The sequence below is a fragment of the Bos grunniens genome, chromosome 26 (assembly GCF_055505025.1).
Source record: "Bos grunniens cultivar Pamir isolate PY7600 chromosome 26, Bosgru_T2T1.0, whole genome shotgun sequence".
In the NCBI taxonomy this organism is placed as follows: Eukaryota; Metazoa; Chordata; class Mammalia; order Artiodactyla; family Bovidae; genus Bos; species Bos grunniens.
This window is the reverse complement of record NC_141190.1, coordinates 31940109-31953115: the sequence shown is the minus strand read 5'-3', so window position 1 is coordinate 31953115 and position 13007 is coordinate 31940109. Positions and strand designations below refer to the sequence as shown.

At 39.4% G+C, this 13007-nt stretch overlaps 1 protein-coding gene across 22 annotated transcripts in view; it reads left to right on the top strand.

Annotated features, from left to right (window-relative positions):
• LOC147344333 (uncharacterized) overlaps positions 1 to 13007 on the top strand; it is a 492915-nt gene that overhangs the window by 350018 nt on the left and 129890 nt on the right. For 3 of the 22 annotated variants that reach the window (XR_015155765.1, XR_015155753.1, XM_086379009.1), the window contains one exon: positions 7826 to 8095. The exons of the other annotated variants lie outside the window; for them this stretch is intronic. Coding sequence is in view for 1 of the 3 variants with exons in the window: in XM_086379009.1 (XP_086235135.1) it covers positions 7826 to 7875 (50 nt within the window). In the remaining 2 variants the exon portion in view is untranslated. Of the gene's footprint in view, positions 1 to 7825; positions 8096 to 13007 lie in introns of those variants that run through there. 22 annotated transcript variants of the gene reach the window in all.

Below are 13007 nucleotides of genomic sequence, written 5' to 3'. Positions count from 1 at the left end.
TCAGTCAGTGTAGTCAACTCCCACTCAAATTAATTAATTGGAATTTGCATCAATAAAACATGTATTAGGCAGCAACAGCCAGATCCAGCCACGGATAGGAACCTGAGATGAAAGGAATAATGGTATTTCTCTTAGTTCAGTGTAGAGCTAGCATGATGCTGTGGAAGATGAAAGCCATTATCACACCATTATTAATATCAATCATTGTTTTGGAAGTAAATCTAATATTCACTTTTAATTCAAAATAATTGGTTTCGGCAAGTTTATTTTCCACTTAACCACATAGGCTCAGCTTGTTTCATCTGCTGCTGCCATAGGAGCAAATAGATTAATACAGTTGTCTGGGCATGGTGCAAATGATTTCTTTGATGTATTGTTTTTCACTTGAGAATGGAAAATTTGTCAAATTAAAGGATGAGAATTCTCCAACCAACTTTAAATATTATAATTTTGACACTACACAATCCATCATTATTTTTAGAGATATTTGGAAATTTTAACCTTGATTCATGGACAAGCAGCCAGAGCTGTGTGCATAGAGCATTTATGTTTTATTTTCTTTCTCATGAATCTCATGGTAATCAGATGACTTCTCTAGATAAGATGCATTTTAAGCACTACATACAAGTACAAAAAAACATAGGAGCTTCTCAGCAAAATCTCAGGGGATCTCTAACATACTGGTAAAGCTTTTCCAATTAACTTAGTGGGATAAATAAACACTTGTCTAAAGTTCAAGTAAAAATTCAAGCCAAAGGACTTGAAAGAACTACTTCTACACATGCCTGTGGATTGAGGAGAGTGCCAAAGTCTGGTCCCCTCTTTGTGAATCTTGTAATTAAGTTGAGTAGCCCAGGGTTGTGGAGAAGGAAATGGCAACCCACTCCAGTGTTCTTGCCTGGAGAATCCCAGGGATGGGGGAGCCTGGTGGGCTGCCGTCTATGGGGTCGCACAGAGTCGGACACGACTGAAGAGACTTAGCAGCAGCAGCCCAGGGTTGAAAGCAAGATCAATCACCCAAGGGTACGAAAACCCTCATGAACTCTTGACCTGTCTTCAAAGATAATAACTTGGAGGGAGTGGGGAGGATCAATAATGTTAAGGTTATTTTAAATTATATTTCATCAGTCTTCATTTTTCTGCCTTTGGTACATGACAAGAGAGTTTCTTAAAAATCTACAAAATACAAAAAGAATTTTGTTTTCTTAGAATTCATGATCTGGATACATTGCATTTCCTATAACAGATCTCAAAGGATTACATTTTTGGCCCAAAAAAGGAGAGAGATGATAAAGGGTCTTTTTCCACCTTTTTTTTCTGCTGTAAAATCACATACTAATCTTAAAAATAAGTCAGCAGAAAAACAATTCAGAGTGAAGACAGGCATCAATACTGGGCTGAATCCAAATTTGGCCTGGAAAAGATATGAATATGTTTATTATAGCGGATGCTTCCAGTACAGCAGAATTTTAGAATGGCCAGAAAAATAGTATCTTGCTTTTACTTCCTCTACCTTCTTCTTTTCTTTAGGACAGTATAGCATTCCTTTCTCCTCCTGCCTCTCAACACAATCTGTTCTTGCTTTTCTTACTCCTTCTTTCCAGTTTTACACAGCTGCTCCTTTCTCCTGGTGCTCCTGAAAAGCCTCTATAATTTTATAACCAGTTTGGAATTACTGTTTTTTATTGTTGTTATTGTTTAGTCACTTTAAGTCGTGTCCGACTCTTTTTCAACCCCATGGACTGTAGTCTGCCAAGCTCCTCTGTCCGTGGGATTTTCCAGGCAAATACTATTGTGGGTTGCCATTCCTTCTCCGGAGGATCTTCCTGACCCAGGGATCAAACCTTGGTCTCCTGCATTGGCAGGCAGATTTTTTACCACTGAGCCACCAGGGAAGCCCCATTTTTTAAATTAATACTAGTTTAATATTCACAGTTTAATGATGCAAGGCAATTATAGAATAATTACTCAAAAGTTTGAGAGTGGATATTTATTATTGTGTTTTCTAGTGAAGAATTAATAAATACTTATGGAGCCTTAAAAAAATAAATAAATAAAAATAAAAAATAAATAAATAAATAAAATTATTTAAAAATCAAATGGACCTACTTATAAAACATCTGCAAGACCAGAAACTATATGTGGAGTGATTAAAAGTGCAGAATCAGGTTACTCTACCTGAATATGCATCCCAGATTCACCCTTTGTTACCTGTGGGAATTTGGACAACTTACATAGCCTCTCCAAGTCTCAGTTGCCTCTTAGAAAGTGGGATGTTTCCTAGAGTGAGGAGGATTAAGTGAAAGTGAAATGAAATGCACAGAATGTGTTTAGCATGGTGTCTGATTTACAGCAAGTATTCAACCAAGTTAGTGATGACTAGTACTATTTAAACAGACTGTCACATTTATGTGTTGTTCACTATCATTCCATCAGCTTTGTATGATAACACTGATAATCCTTTTCTGATCAGCCGTGGCTAGCAATTAAAGGTGACTTCAATTAAAATGGGAAAATTAACTCATGTCTCAATAAGTGCTGTGTAGTTGATGGGAAATGCCAAAATTCAATATTCAAAAATAAAAATGACAGAGGCAAAAAGAAAAAAAGGTGAGGGAGATTCTTGGTGACGAGAAGGTTGAAGATGTCCAAGGCAGAACCTGAGTGCAGGAGGGGGTGTGAAAAAAGGACAAGGAGCAAGACAGTCATGGTCATGGCCTCGCTGCTCGCCGTAATCCTTCTCATTCTCTGCCTTCTAGCCACACTGGCGTTGTTTCAGTTCTTCACATCCTCATTCCCCAGTTAAGGCCTTTGCACTTTCTTTCCACCCTCCCTGGAACAGTCTCCCTACCACTCTTCATCTAACTAATATTCTATCCTCAGGTATCAATTAAAACATCACTTTCTTCTAGAAACATTCCTGATGCCCGGAACTAGGTCAGGTCTCATTGCTGAGTTCTGCCAGAGCACTGGGCACTGACTCTGTCATCCCACGTCGTTGTATCCACTTGCTCAGTTGTTAATACCTGTCTTCTCTACTCTATGAGCTCCCTGAGAATGGAGACAGTGCTGATGCCTCTGGCAGAGGGCCTAACACATAGATGAGCTGTGCTTAGTTGCTTAGTCATGTCTGACTCTTTGTGACCCCATGCACTGCAGCCTGCCAAGCTCCTCTGCCCATGGGGATTCTCGAGGCAAGGATACTGGAATGAGTTGCCTTGGCCTCCTCCAAGGGATCTTCCCAACCCAGAGATTGAACCTGGGTCTCCCACATTGCAGGCGGATTCTTTACCATCTGAGTGGTGTTCAATAATTACAGGTTGGCTCATTGGTGAGGACCGGGGAACTCCAGGTCCTTCCTTATTCTTCTCTATCCCCCTCTTCCCATCTCCGGTGGTGACAGCAGTGCTCAGAACAATCCTTCTGTCTTGTAGGATGGAGAATAAAGGTCAGTGCCCACACGGCAGAGAATGGATGCGATTTTCCCTTTTTGTGTTTTCTATGTTTTTCTCGCCTACTCATATCGGAAGCCTATCAGTGACTTCTAGATTTCCCATTTGTGATTCTGAAGCTTTCTCCATTGGATTCCATCAGCCCTGGAGGCTATGGTAAGAGAAGCTCTTGAGAACTCTGTGGTTAAGGCAGGAAACCAGGGACTTGGGAAATCAATCTCTAAGGATGTTCATTCAACAGTAATTTAATAATAATAAAAATAACTGACATCTATTGAGTGCTTGAGTCATATCACTTAATTTTCACTATGAGCTTATGAAGTAGTTACTATTAATATGCTCTCATACAGTTGAGAAAACCGAGGCACAGTACAGTGAAGCAACTTTGCCAACATCATAGGGAGCTGTGAAGTCGTGGTTCGAACATGAACTCTTAACCAGGTTGCAGTTTTGCATCTCATGGGTCTTCGTATAGGCAACCTTGTACCAAACATGAGATGAGATGCTGAGGGTTCCAAAACAACCAAGTCTCAAACTCTGGTCTTTCAGAGCCTCTCCTTAGCTCAGCTGGTAAAGAATCTGCCTGCAATGCAGGAGACCCTCGTTTGATTCCTGGGTCAGAAAGGTTCACTGGAGAAGGGATAGGCTACCCACTCCAGTATCTTGGGCTTCCCTGGTGGCTCAGCTGGTAAAAAATCTGCTTGCAATGCAGGAGACCTGGGTTCGATCCTTGGGTTGGGAAGGGTCCCTGGGGAAAGTAATGGCTACCCACTTCAGTATTCTGGCCTGTAGAATTCCATGGACTGTATAGTCCATGGGGTTGCAAAGAGTCAGATACAACTGAGCAACTTTCACAATTGGATGGGGAGTTCAGGCAAAAACCTTATCAGGCCCTAAACTGAAGATTGAGATGGGATTTATTGCCTGATGGGATGTACAACAGGCCAGCAGGAGGGTATATGTCCTGCTATGGGAGAATGTCACCTGGCAGACATTCTAATCCAGTTTGCCACTGCACAGGCAGCCAGGTAAGGGCTCGTGGTACTTGGGCAATTTTGTGTTCTTGAGGCACCAGGAGGAAAATTAATCCTCAGGACTCCAGGAGTCTTTTTTCCTTTGGCCAATTGCCAGCTTCTTCTTGGACAAGAGTGTATTTCTTGACTTAAAAGGGAAAAAAAAAATGGACTTCAGCTTTGGAAGCATATGGTGTAATTTTATGTTATTAGACTATTATTAATGTTCACAGGAACAGATCCAAACTGTTTCTCTAGGCCTTTGAATCAAAGAAAAACTATTGTATTAACCTGTTTTGCATTTTCTACTTAAAATTGACTAATTTGTGCAGCTTACAGTTTAACACTTTCAAAAACTCAAGAAAAGGAGATATTATTACCCACATTTTGCTAAATACATTAATGCTGTCCTTCTCTCTTCCTTTCATGAGATTCCAGAAATGTTTTCTACATAACCCTATGGCATATCATGTGATAACAGCAGAATGACTGTAATTCCTTTGCCTTCTCTCAGGGTTCACTAAATACATATGGGTTTATGGATGTCCATGATAACCAATAGATTTCATCATTTAGAAATTAAAGTTTTTAATTAGATATTGATTGACCAAACAATATAGAATAATGAATAGAGCATGAAAAGATACAGGTTTGAGCTCTTGACTGTCACTTACTAGCTACTGAACAAGTATTTATTGAGTATCTGCTATGCACCAAGCACTATGCTAAGCTCTACCAACACAAAAGGATACAGGATGACATGGTCCCTGCCTTTTATGGAACTTGCATTCCACACTATGGGAAAAAGCTTAATATTTTAGAGAACGAAAAAAATTAAACTGGCTGTAATGGAGTGAAAAGGTTGGGAAATAGCACAAGATGAAGTTGTAGTAAAAATCTGGAATGAGAGGTGCTTTGGGCATTTTTGTTGTTATTTTTTAATTAAAATAGAGTTGAAATAAAATATTAGTTTCAGGTGTATATCATAATAATTTGATATTAACATATGTTATGAGATGATCCACCAAGATAATTCCTATTACAGTGTATCACCATTTAAAATGAGTACACTATTGATTCTGTCCCCACGACTTATTTATTTGATATTGTTAACTGGAAGTTTGTGACTGTTAATCCCCTTCATCTGTTTTGCCCACCTCAATTCCTCTCTTCTCTTGCAACCACAAGTTTGCTCTCTGAATTTATGAATTGGTTTTGTTTTGTATTTTAATTTCCACATATGAGATCATGCAGTATTTATCTCTTTGTCTGTTATTTCATTTGGTATGACCTCTGAGTTTATCCATGTGGTCACATATGACAAGATTTCATTCTTTTATATTGGCTGAGTAATATCCCATCATGTATGTGTATGTATCATATCTTCTTTATTTACTCAACTATTGGAATCTTTGGTTGCTTTCATATCTTGGCTATTGTAAAAAGTGCTGTAATGCATGAGTGCATATATCTTTTCCAAATTAGTGTTTTTGATTTCTCTGTGTTATTGCCCAGAAGTACAATTGCTAGATTACATGGCATTTATGTTTTCTAATTTTTGAGGAACCTCTACATTATTTCCATACTGGCTGCACCAGTTTACATTTCCAACATATTGCACAAGATTTCCTTTTTATCCACATCACTAATACTTGTTATTTGTTGTTTTTTTTGATAATAGCCTTGCTGACAGGTATACGGTAGTATCTTTTTGTGGTTTTGATTTGTATTTCCTTTATGATTAGTGACGTTGAACATTTTTTCATGTCCTTGTTGGCCATCTGTATGTCTTTTGGAAAAGGTCTATTCAGATCCTCTGCCTATTTATTTTTGCTTTTTTTTGCACTTGCCTGGGGAGACAGACAGAGAAGGCAATGGCACCCCACTCCAGTACTCTTGCCTGGAAAATCCCATGGACGGAGGAGCCTGGTTGGCTGCAGTCCATTGGGTCGCGAAGAGTCGGACACGAATGAGCGACTTCCCTTTCACTTTTCACTTTCATGCATTGGAGAAGGAAATGGCAACCCACTCCAGTGTTCTTGCCTGGAGAATCCCAAGGACGGGGGAGCCTGGTGGGCTTCCGACTATGGGGTCGCACAGAGTCGGACACGACTGAAGCGACTTAGCAGTAGCAGCAGGGGAAACAGATCCCCAAAATATCTCTAAGACCAACTTTAAAGAGCTAATGTGCTATGCTTTCTTCTGGGATTTTTATGGTTTCAGGTTTTATTTCAAGTCTTTAATCTATTTTTGAGTTTATTTTTGCATGTGGTATAAGATTGTGATCCAGATTCACTCTTTTGCACGTAGTTCTCTAGTTTTCCCAACATTATTTATTAAAGAGACTGTCTTTGCCCACTATATATTCTTGTTTCCTTTGCTGTGGGTTGATTGACCATATATTCCTGAGTTTGTTTCTGGGCTCTCTGTTCTCTTCCTTTAATCTGTGTGTCTGTTTCTGTGTCATTGCCACTCTGTTTAAACTCCATAACTTTGTAACAGAATTTGGAGTCAGGCAGCATGATATCTCCAGTTTTGTTTTTCTTTCTCAAGAGGGCATTGGCTACTTAAGGACTGCTGTGGTTCCATACAAATTTTCAAATTGTTGTTTCAAGGTCTGTGAAAACTGCTATTGGTATGTGTTTGGGATTACATTGAATTTGTATATTGCTTTACAGAGTATGGACATTTTGACAATATTAATTCTTCCAGTATGTGAGCGTGGTATGTCTTCCCATTTATTTGTGTCAACTTTAATTTTTTCATCAATGTCTTATAGTTTTCAGACTACAAGTCTTTCACTTTCTTGATTAAATTTATTCCTAGGTATTTTATTATTTTTGATGCAACAGTAAATGGGATTTTCTTTACTTTCTCTTTCAGATTAGTAAATAGAAATGCAACATATTTCTGTTTATTAATTCGGCACCCTGAAATTTTATTGAGTTCATTCATTTGTTCTAAGTTTTTTGGTGGCATTTTTAGGGTTTCCTATATACAATATCATGCCACTTGCAAATAGTGACAGTTTTAATTCTTCCTTTTCAATTCAGATGCCTTTTACTTCCTGTCTGATTGCTGTGGCTAGGACTTTTAATAGTGTGGTAAATAAAGGTGACAAGAGTGGGCTTCCTTATCTTATTCTTAACCTTAGAGGTAAAATTTACAGTTTTCATCATTGAGTATGATGTTGATTGTGGATTTGTTATAAATAGCTTTTATTATGTTGAGACGCATTTCCTCTATACTCACTTTGTTGACGTTTTTTATCATAAATGTATGTTGAATTTTGTCAAATGCTTTTTCTGCATCTATTGAGATGATTGTATGATTTTTCCCTTCCTTTCATTACGTTATCAGGGGTCTCCAACTTCCGGGATCTAATGCCTGATGATCTGAAGTGGAGCTGATGTAACAGTGCTAGAAATACAGTACACAATAAGTGCAACGTGCTTGAGTCATTCTCAAACCAACCCTCCGACCCTGGAGAACTGTCTTCCATAAAGCTGGTCACTGGTGCCAAAAACGCTGGGGACCACCGTGGTACACATCACAGTGACTGCTTTGTGTGTGTTGAACCATTCTTATGTCCCTGGAATAAATCCCACTTGATCATTTTGTATGATCCTTTTAATGTACTGTTGAATTTGGTATCATATTTTGTTGAGGGTTTTTGCATCTATATTCATCAGGGATATTGACCTGCAATTTTGTTTTTAGTGTCTTTACCTCATTTTGGTATCAATGTTCTGTGGGCCTTGTACAATGAGATTAGAAGCTTTCTTCTAGTTTTTTGAAATAGTTTGAGAAGGATAGGTACGAAGTCTTCTTTAAATGTTTGGTACAATTCACCTGGGAAGCTGTAGGGTCATGTACTTCTATTTGTTGGCAGTTTTTTGATTATTGATTCAATATCATTACTAGCAATTGATTTATTCAAATATTCTATTTTTTTTTTTCTGATTCAGTCTGGAAGCTGATATGTTTCTATGAATTCTGTTTCTTCTAAGTTATACAATTCTTTGACATATAATTATCTGTAGTAGTATCATAAGATATTTTGTATCTGTAGTGTTGCATGTAATTTCTCCATATATCTATGATTTTATTTGAGCCCTTTCTCTTTTTTTATTGATGAGTTTGTGTCAGTTTTGTTTGCTTTTTCAAAGCACCAGCTCTTAGTTTCACTGATCTTTTCTGTTAATTTATTAGTCTCAATTTCATTTATCTCTACTATTGTCTTTATTATTTGTTTCCTACTACTAACTCTGGGATTTATTTGTCCTTCTTTTTCTAGTTCCTTTAAGTATAATATTAGGTTGCTTATTTTTTTTCTTGATACAGGCCCATATTGCTATAAACTTTCTTCTTATAACTCCTTTTGCTGTGTCTTATCTATTTTGGAATGTGGTATTTCCATTTTCATTTGTCTCAAGGTATTTTTTATTTCTTCTTTGATTTCTTTGACACATTGGTTCTTTAGTAGCATGCCATTTACTCTTCATGTGTTTGTGCTTTTCAGTTTTTTTCTGTGATTTCTAGTTTCACACCGAAGTGGCTAAAAAAAGACACTTGATATGATTTCAATATTTTTACATTTATTGAGACTTCTTTTGTGACCTGACCTGGAGAATGTCCCATATGCACTTGAAAAGAATATATTCTGTTTGGTGATTAAATGCTCTGTATATATCTAAGTCAATCTCACCTAATGTATCACTTAAGGCCAGTGTTATTTATTTTCTGTCTAGATAATTATCCATTGCTGCAAGTTTAACCAGCCCCAGATGCAACAGTTTTGGGTGTGCTGGTGGGAAAGGTTGGTTCCTTGGGGTAGGAGCCACTTGGGTGGGGTGTGGACACCAGTTCAGGCCAAGGTCACCCACCTAGTGTGGCAGGACAGGCCATTTTGGAGGGGCACCGTTAGGGGTGGGCACGTTGGGTAGGGCAGGTAAATGCCTGGCAGGAGGAGCAGTGCTAGCAAGTAGATGGTGAATATCAGAAATGGTGCTCACCAGTGCCAGGCCAGTTGGATAGAGGGAGAGTTAAAATAATGGTCCCTGCCAGTGCTTGAGTCTCCAAAGACAGTTCCAATCCCTGCCCCTTCAGTGTTCATCCTAAATCAAATCAGTGCATCTCCTTTTATGACCAGACACTTTCCAAATTGCTGCCTCTGCCCTGGTACTCAGAGTGAGTCAGTTTGTGTGGAAGCCCTTTAGGAGCAGAGTCCAAGTTTCCCGCAGTCCTCTGGCTCTCCTGGATGTAAGCCCCACTGGGATCTAAAGCCAGATGTTATAGGGATTGGTCTTTCTAGTGCAGGCGCCCAGATCTGAGGTGCTCCCTGTGGGGCTCAAACCCTTCACTCCTTAGGAAGGACCTCAACATTTGTGATCTCTCTTCTTGCTTCCGATCAGATCAGATCAGATCAGTCGCTCAGTCGTGTCCGACTCTTTGCGACCCCATGAATCGCAACACACCAGGCCTCCCTGTCCATCACCAACTCCTGGAGTTCACTCAGACTCATGTCCATCGAGTCAGTGATGCCATCCAGCCATCTCATCCTCTGTCATCCCCTTCTCCTCTTGCCCCAGTCCCTCCCAGCATCAGAGTCTTTTCCAATGAGTCAACTCTTCGCATGAGGTGGCCAAAGTACTGGAGTTTCAGCTTTAGCATCATTCCTTCTAAAGAAATCCCAGGGCTGATCTCCTTCAGAATGGACTGGTTGGATCTCCTTGCAGTCCAAGGGACTCTCAAGAGTCTTCTCCAACACCACAGTTCAAAAGCATCAATTCTTCGGCGCTCAGCCTTCTTCACAGTCCAACTCTCACATCCATACATGACCACAGGAAAAACCATAGCCTTGACTAGCCGGACCTTTGTTGGCAAAGTAATGTCTCTGCTTTTGAATATGCTATCTAGGTTGGTCATAACTTTCCTTCCAAGGAGTAAGTGTCTTTTAATTTCATGGCTGCAGTCACCATCTGCAATGATTTTGGAGCCCAGAAAAATAAAGTCTGACACTGTTTCCACTGTTTCCCCATCTATTTCCCATGAAGTGATGGGACCGGATGCCATGATCTTCGTTTTCTGAATGTTGAGCTTTAAGCTAACTTTTTCACTCTCCACTTTCACCTTCATCAAGAGGCTTTTTAGTTCCTCTTCACTTTCTGCCATAAGGGTGGTGTCATCTGCATATCTGAGGTTATTGATATTTCTCCCGGCAATCTTGATTCCAGCTTGTGTTTCTTCCAGTCCAGCGTTTCTCATGATGTACTCTGCATATAAGTTAAATAAACAGGGTGCTTGGGGGTCACTATACCAAGATTGTGGATCCTGACTGCATCTCTGCACCTCTTGCCTGCTGTGAGGCATCTTCCCTTATACATACTTAGTTGTAGAACAGCTATTCTGCTAGTCTCGTTGTTCTCAGATAGAGTTGTTCAATGTGTAGTTGTAATTTTGGTGTGTCTGTGGGAGGAGATGAGCTCAGGATCTTCTATCCCCATCATCTTGATCCCTCTCCAAGATTCTATTGAGAGGTGCTTCAACTATGATAAAAACTTTGGCTTCTATTCCTTGTGCAGTTAGGAAGAAGCTGTCAGTAATATGGATTGTTCCAATTCAGATTCTGCTGGTTTCAAGTAATAGTAATTCATAGGAACTAGCTCAAGGAAAGATGAGGCAAAAGAGGTGTCTTTTGCAGCTCTGTTAATGATCTTGAATACAACTGGTTAAAGTGATCTTGAATAATTTAATTTCCAAACTCTAGTTATAACTAATTATTTAGATAAACATTATGTTCCTTTCAAAATCCTGTATCACCATTTGGGCATTTGGGACAATTCAATAAGAGGAGGAATACCTAAAATCTGATTTAGTAACTAGAATATGCCTTTACAAAAATGAGGATGAGAAGTCAATGTTAAAAGAATATAGGAAATTTTTCTTTTGTTCGTGAAAGATATCACTCCCAACAAGTGGGTAGCAGTAGCTATTATTCTGTTACAGCGAGTGGTTCTAGGAATCGAAGTATCTGTTTAGTGATTCATTAAACCCTTTACAAGAATACTTCAGAGATTTGTTTTTTAATGCTCTCATCAAAGCAGAGAAATTGGGAACACAGTTTGTGTAACACAGAACCACCTATTGTTAAGGGTTCTTGGAAAACTGAGGGTAAGTGTAATCACTGAGGTAATCAACATAGGTGTTGCTTACTTTAATTGTTTGCTTGTTTGTTTGAGTCATCCCTTAGGATTCCAGCATAGGAAGAAATATTGTATAGTAATATATGTTATGTTGTATATATTACATATATACAATATATGTATATGTAAATATATATTGTATAATAAAACTAGGTTCAAAGTTCCACAGCCTCTTATCTATGGGACCTTGATGTGATGACTATTAATCTCTTCACTGTAACTCCTGGGAAGTTAAGCTTATCTTTCCTATTGTCATGACATTTTGGCTGAGGTCCAGTAGCTGGGACACAAAAAATATGAAATGCTTATGCATATTAAAAAATTAAGCCCAGAGTATATATTTAGAATTTGCTAAGGAATGATTTTTTAAAATTAGTAGTTCATCTGCATTTTCCAAGTCTCTTGTAAACGTGTTAGCATACTTCCATAATTGAAAAAAACAAAAATTAAAAAAAATTAGTAGTTCATCATCTGCTTTAAATATATATAACAGAATATGCAAGATAAATAGAATTTCTTTGAAAAAAGCGGAGCAGAAGAGTAGTTTTCTCCCCACCTCAAGCCCACTGCTTGTAGAAAAAAATATGTTTCCAAGAGGGAGATTAAGCCCTCACCCCACCTAGACGCAGTGGAGACGGGGCCCAGCGTCACAGGGATACGAGTGCCGGATGTGGGGAGAGAGTCTCGGTCCAGTATGCCTGTCTCCTCCTGGCGTTCTTGGTGACACTCTCCTGACTGTCGAACGTTGCGGTTCCCTTTCAGTGATCTCCATTCCCCTGCTTCATTTTTCTCTGTAGCATTCATCATTGTCTAATATATTCCATAACTTATTAGTTCTTTAGTTAATTGTCTGTCTCACTACTCAAGAATGCAAATTCCCTGCAGACAGGGGCCCTTATTTTTTTCACTGCTCTCATCTGAGTCCTTTGAACAGTGCCTGGCAAGTGGGAGGGGCTCCATATATTCTTAAGGTGAATTAAATTGTGAGGACCTCCGGGAATCCCTCAGAGTTTGGGTGATGAAGGGAGCCTCTCTCAAGGGGACAAGCCAGTATGAGAGGCTCTGAGGATGGGCGGTGCATAGGGCAGTCAGGACAGGCATGTAGGCTGTGTGTGTGCAGAAGGCAGTAACTGGCTTGGGTGGTCACAGAAGTTGTCCCACCAGGAGGACAGCCTCTGGAGTGAGAGTGCAGTCAGAGGGGCCTAGGAGTGGTCAGTGACCAGGAAAAGGGACATCATAGTACCAGGCTGGATTATAACTACATTTTCCTGTGAGACCTCCTTCTCCTCCTCTGGCTCCAGCTGAGGAAAGGGAGCTGGTTAATGACCATGAAAGAG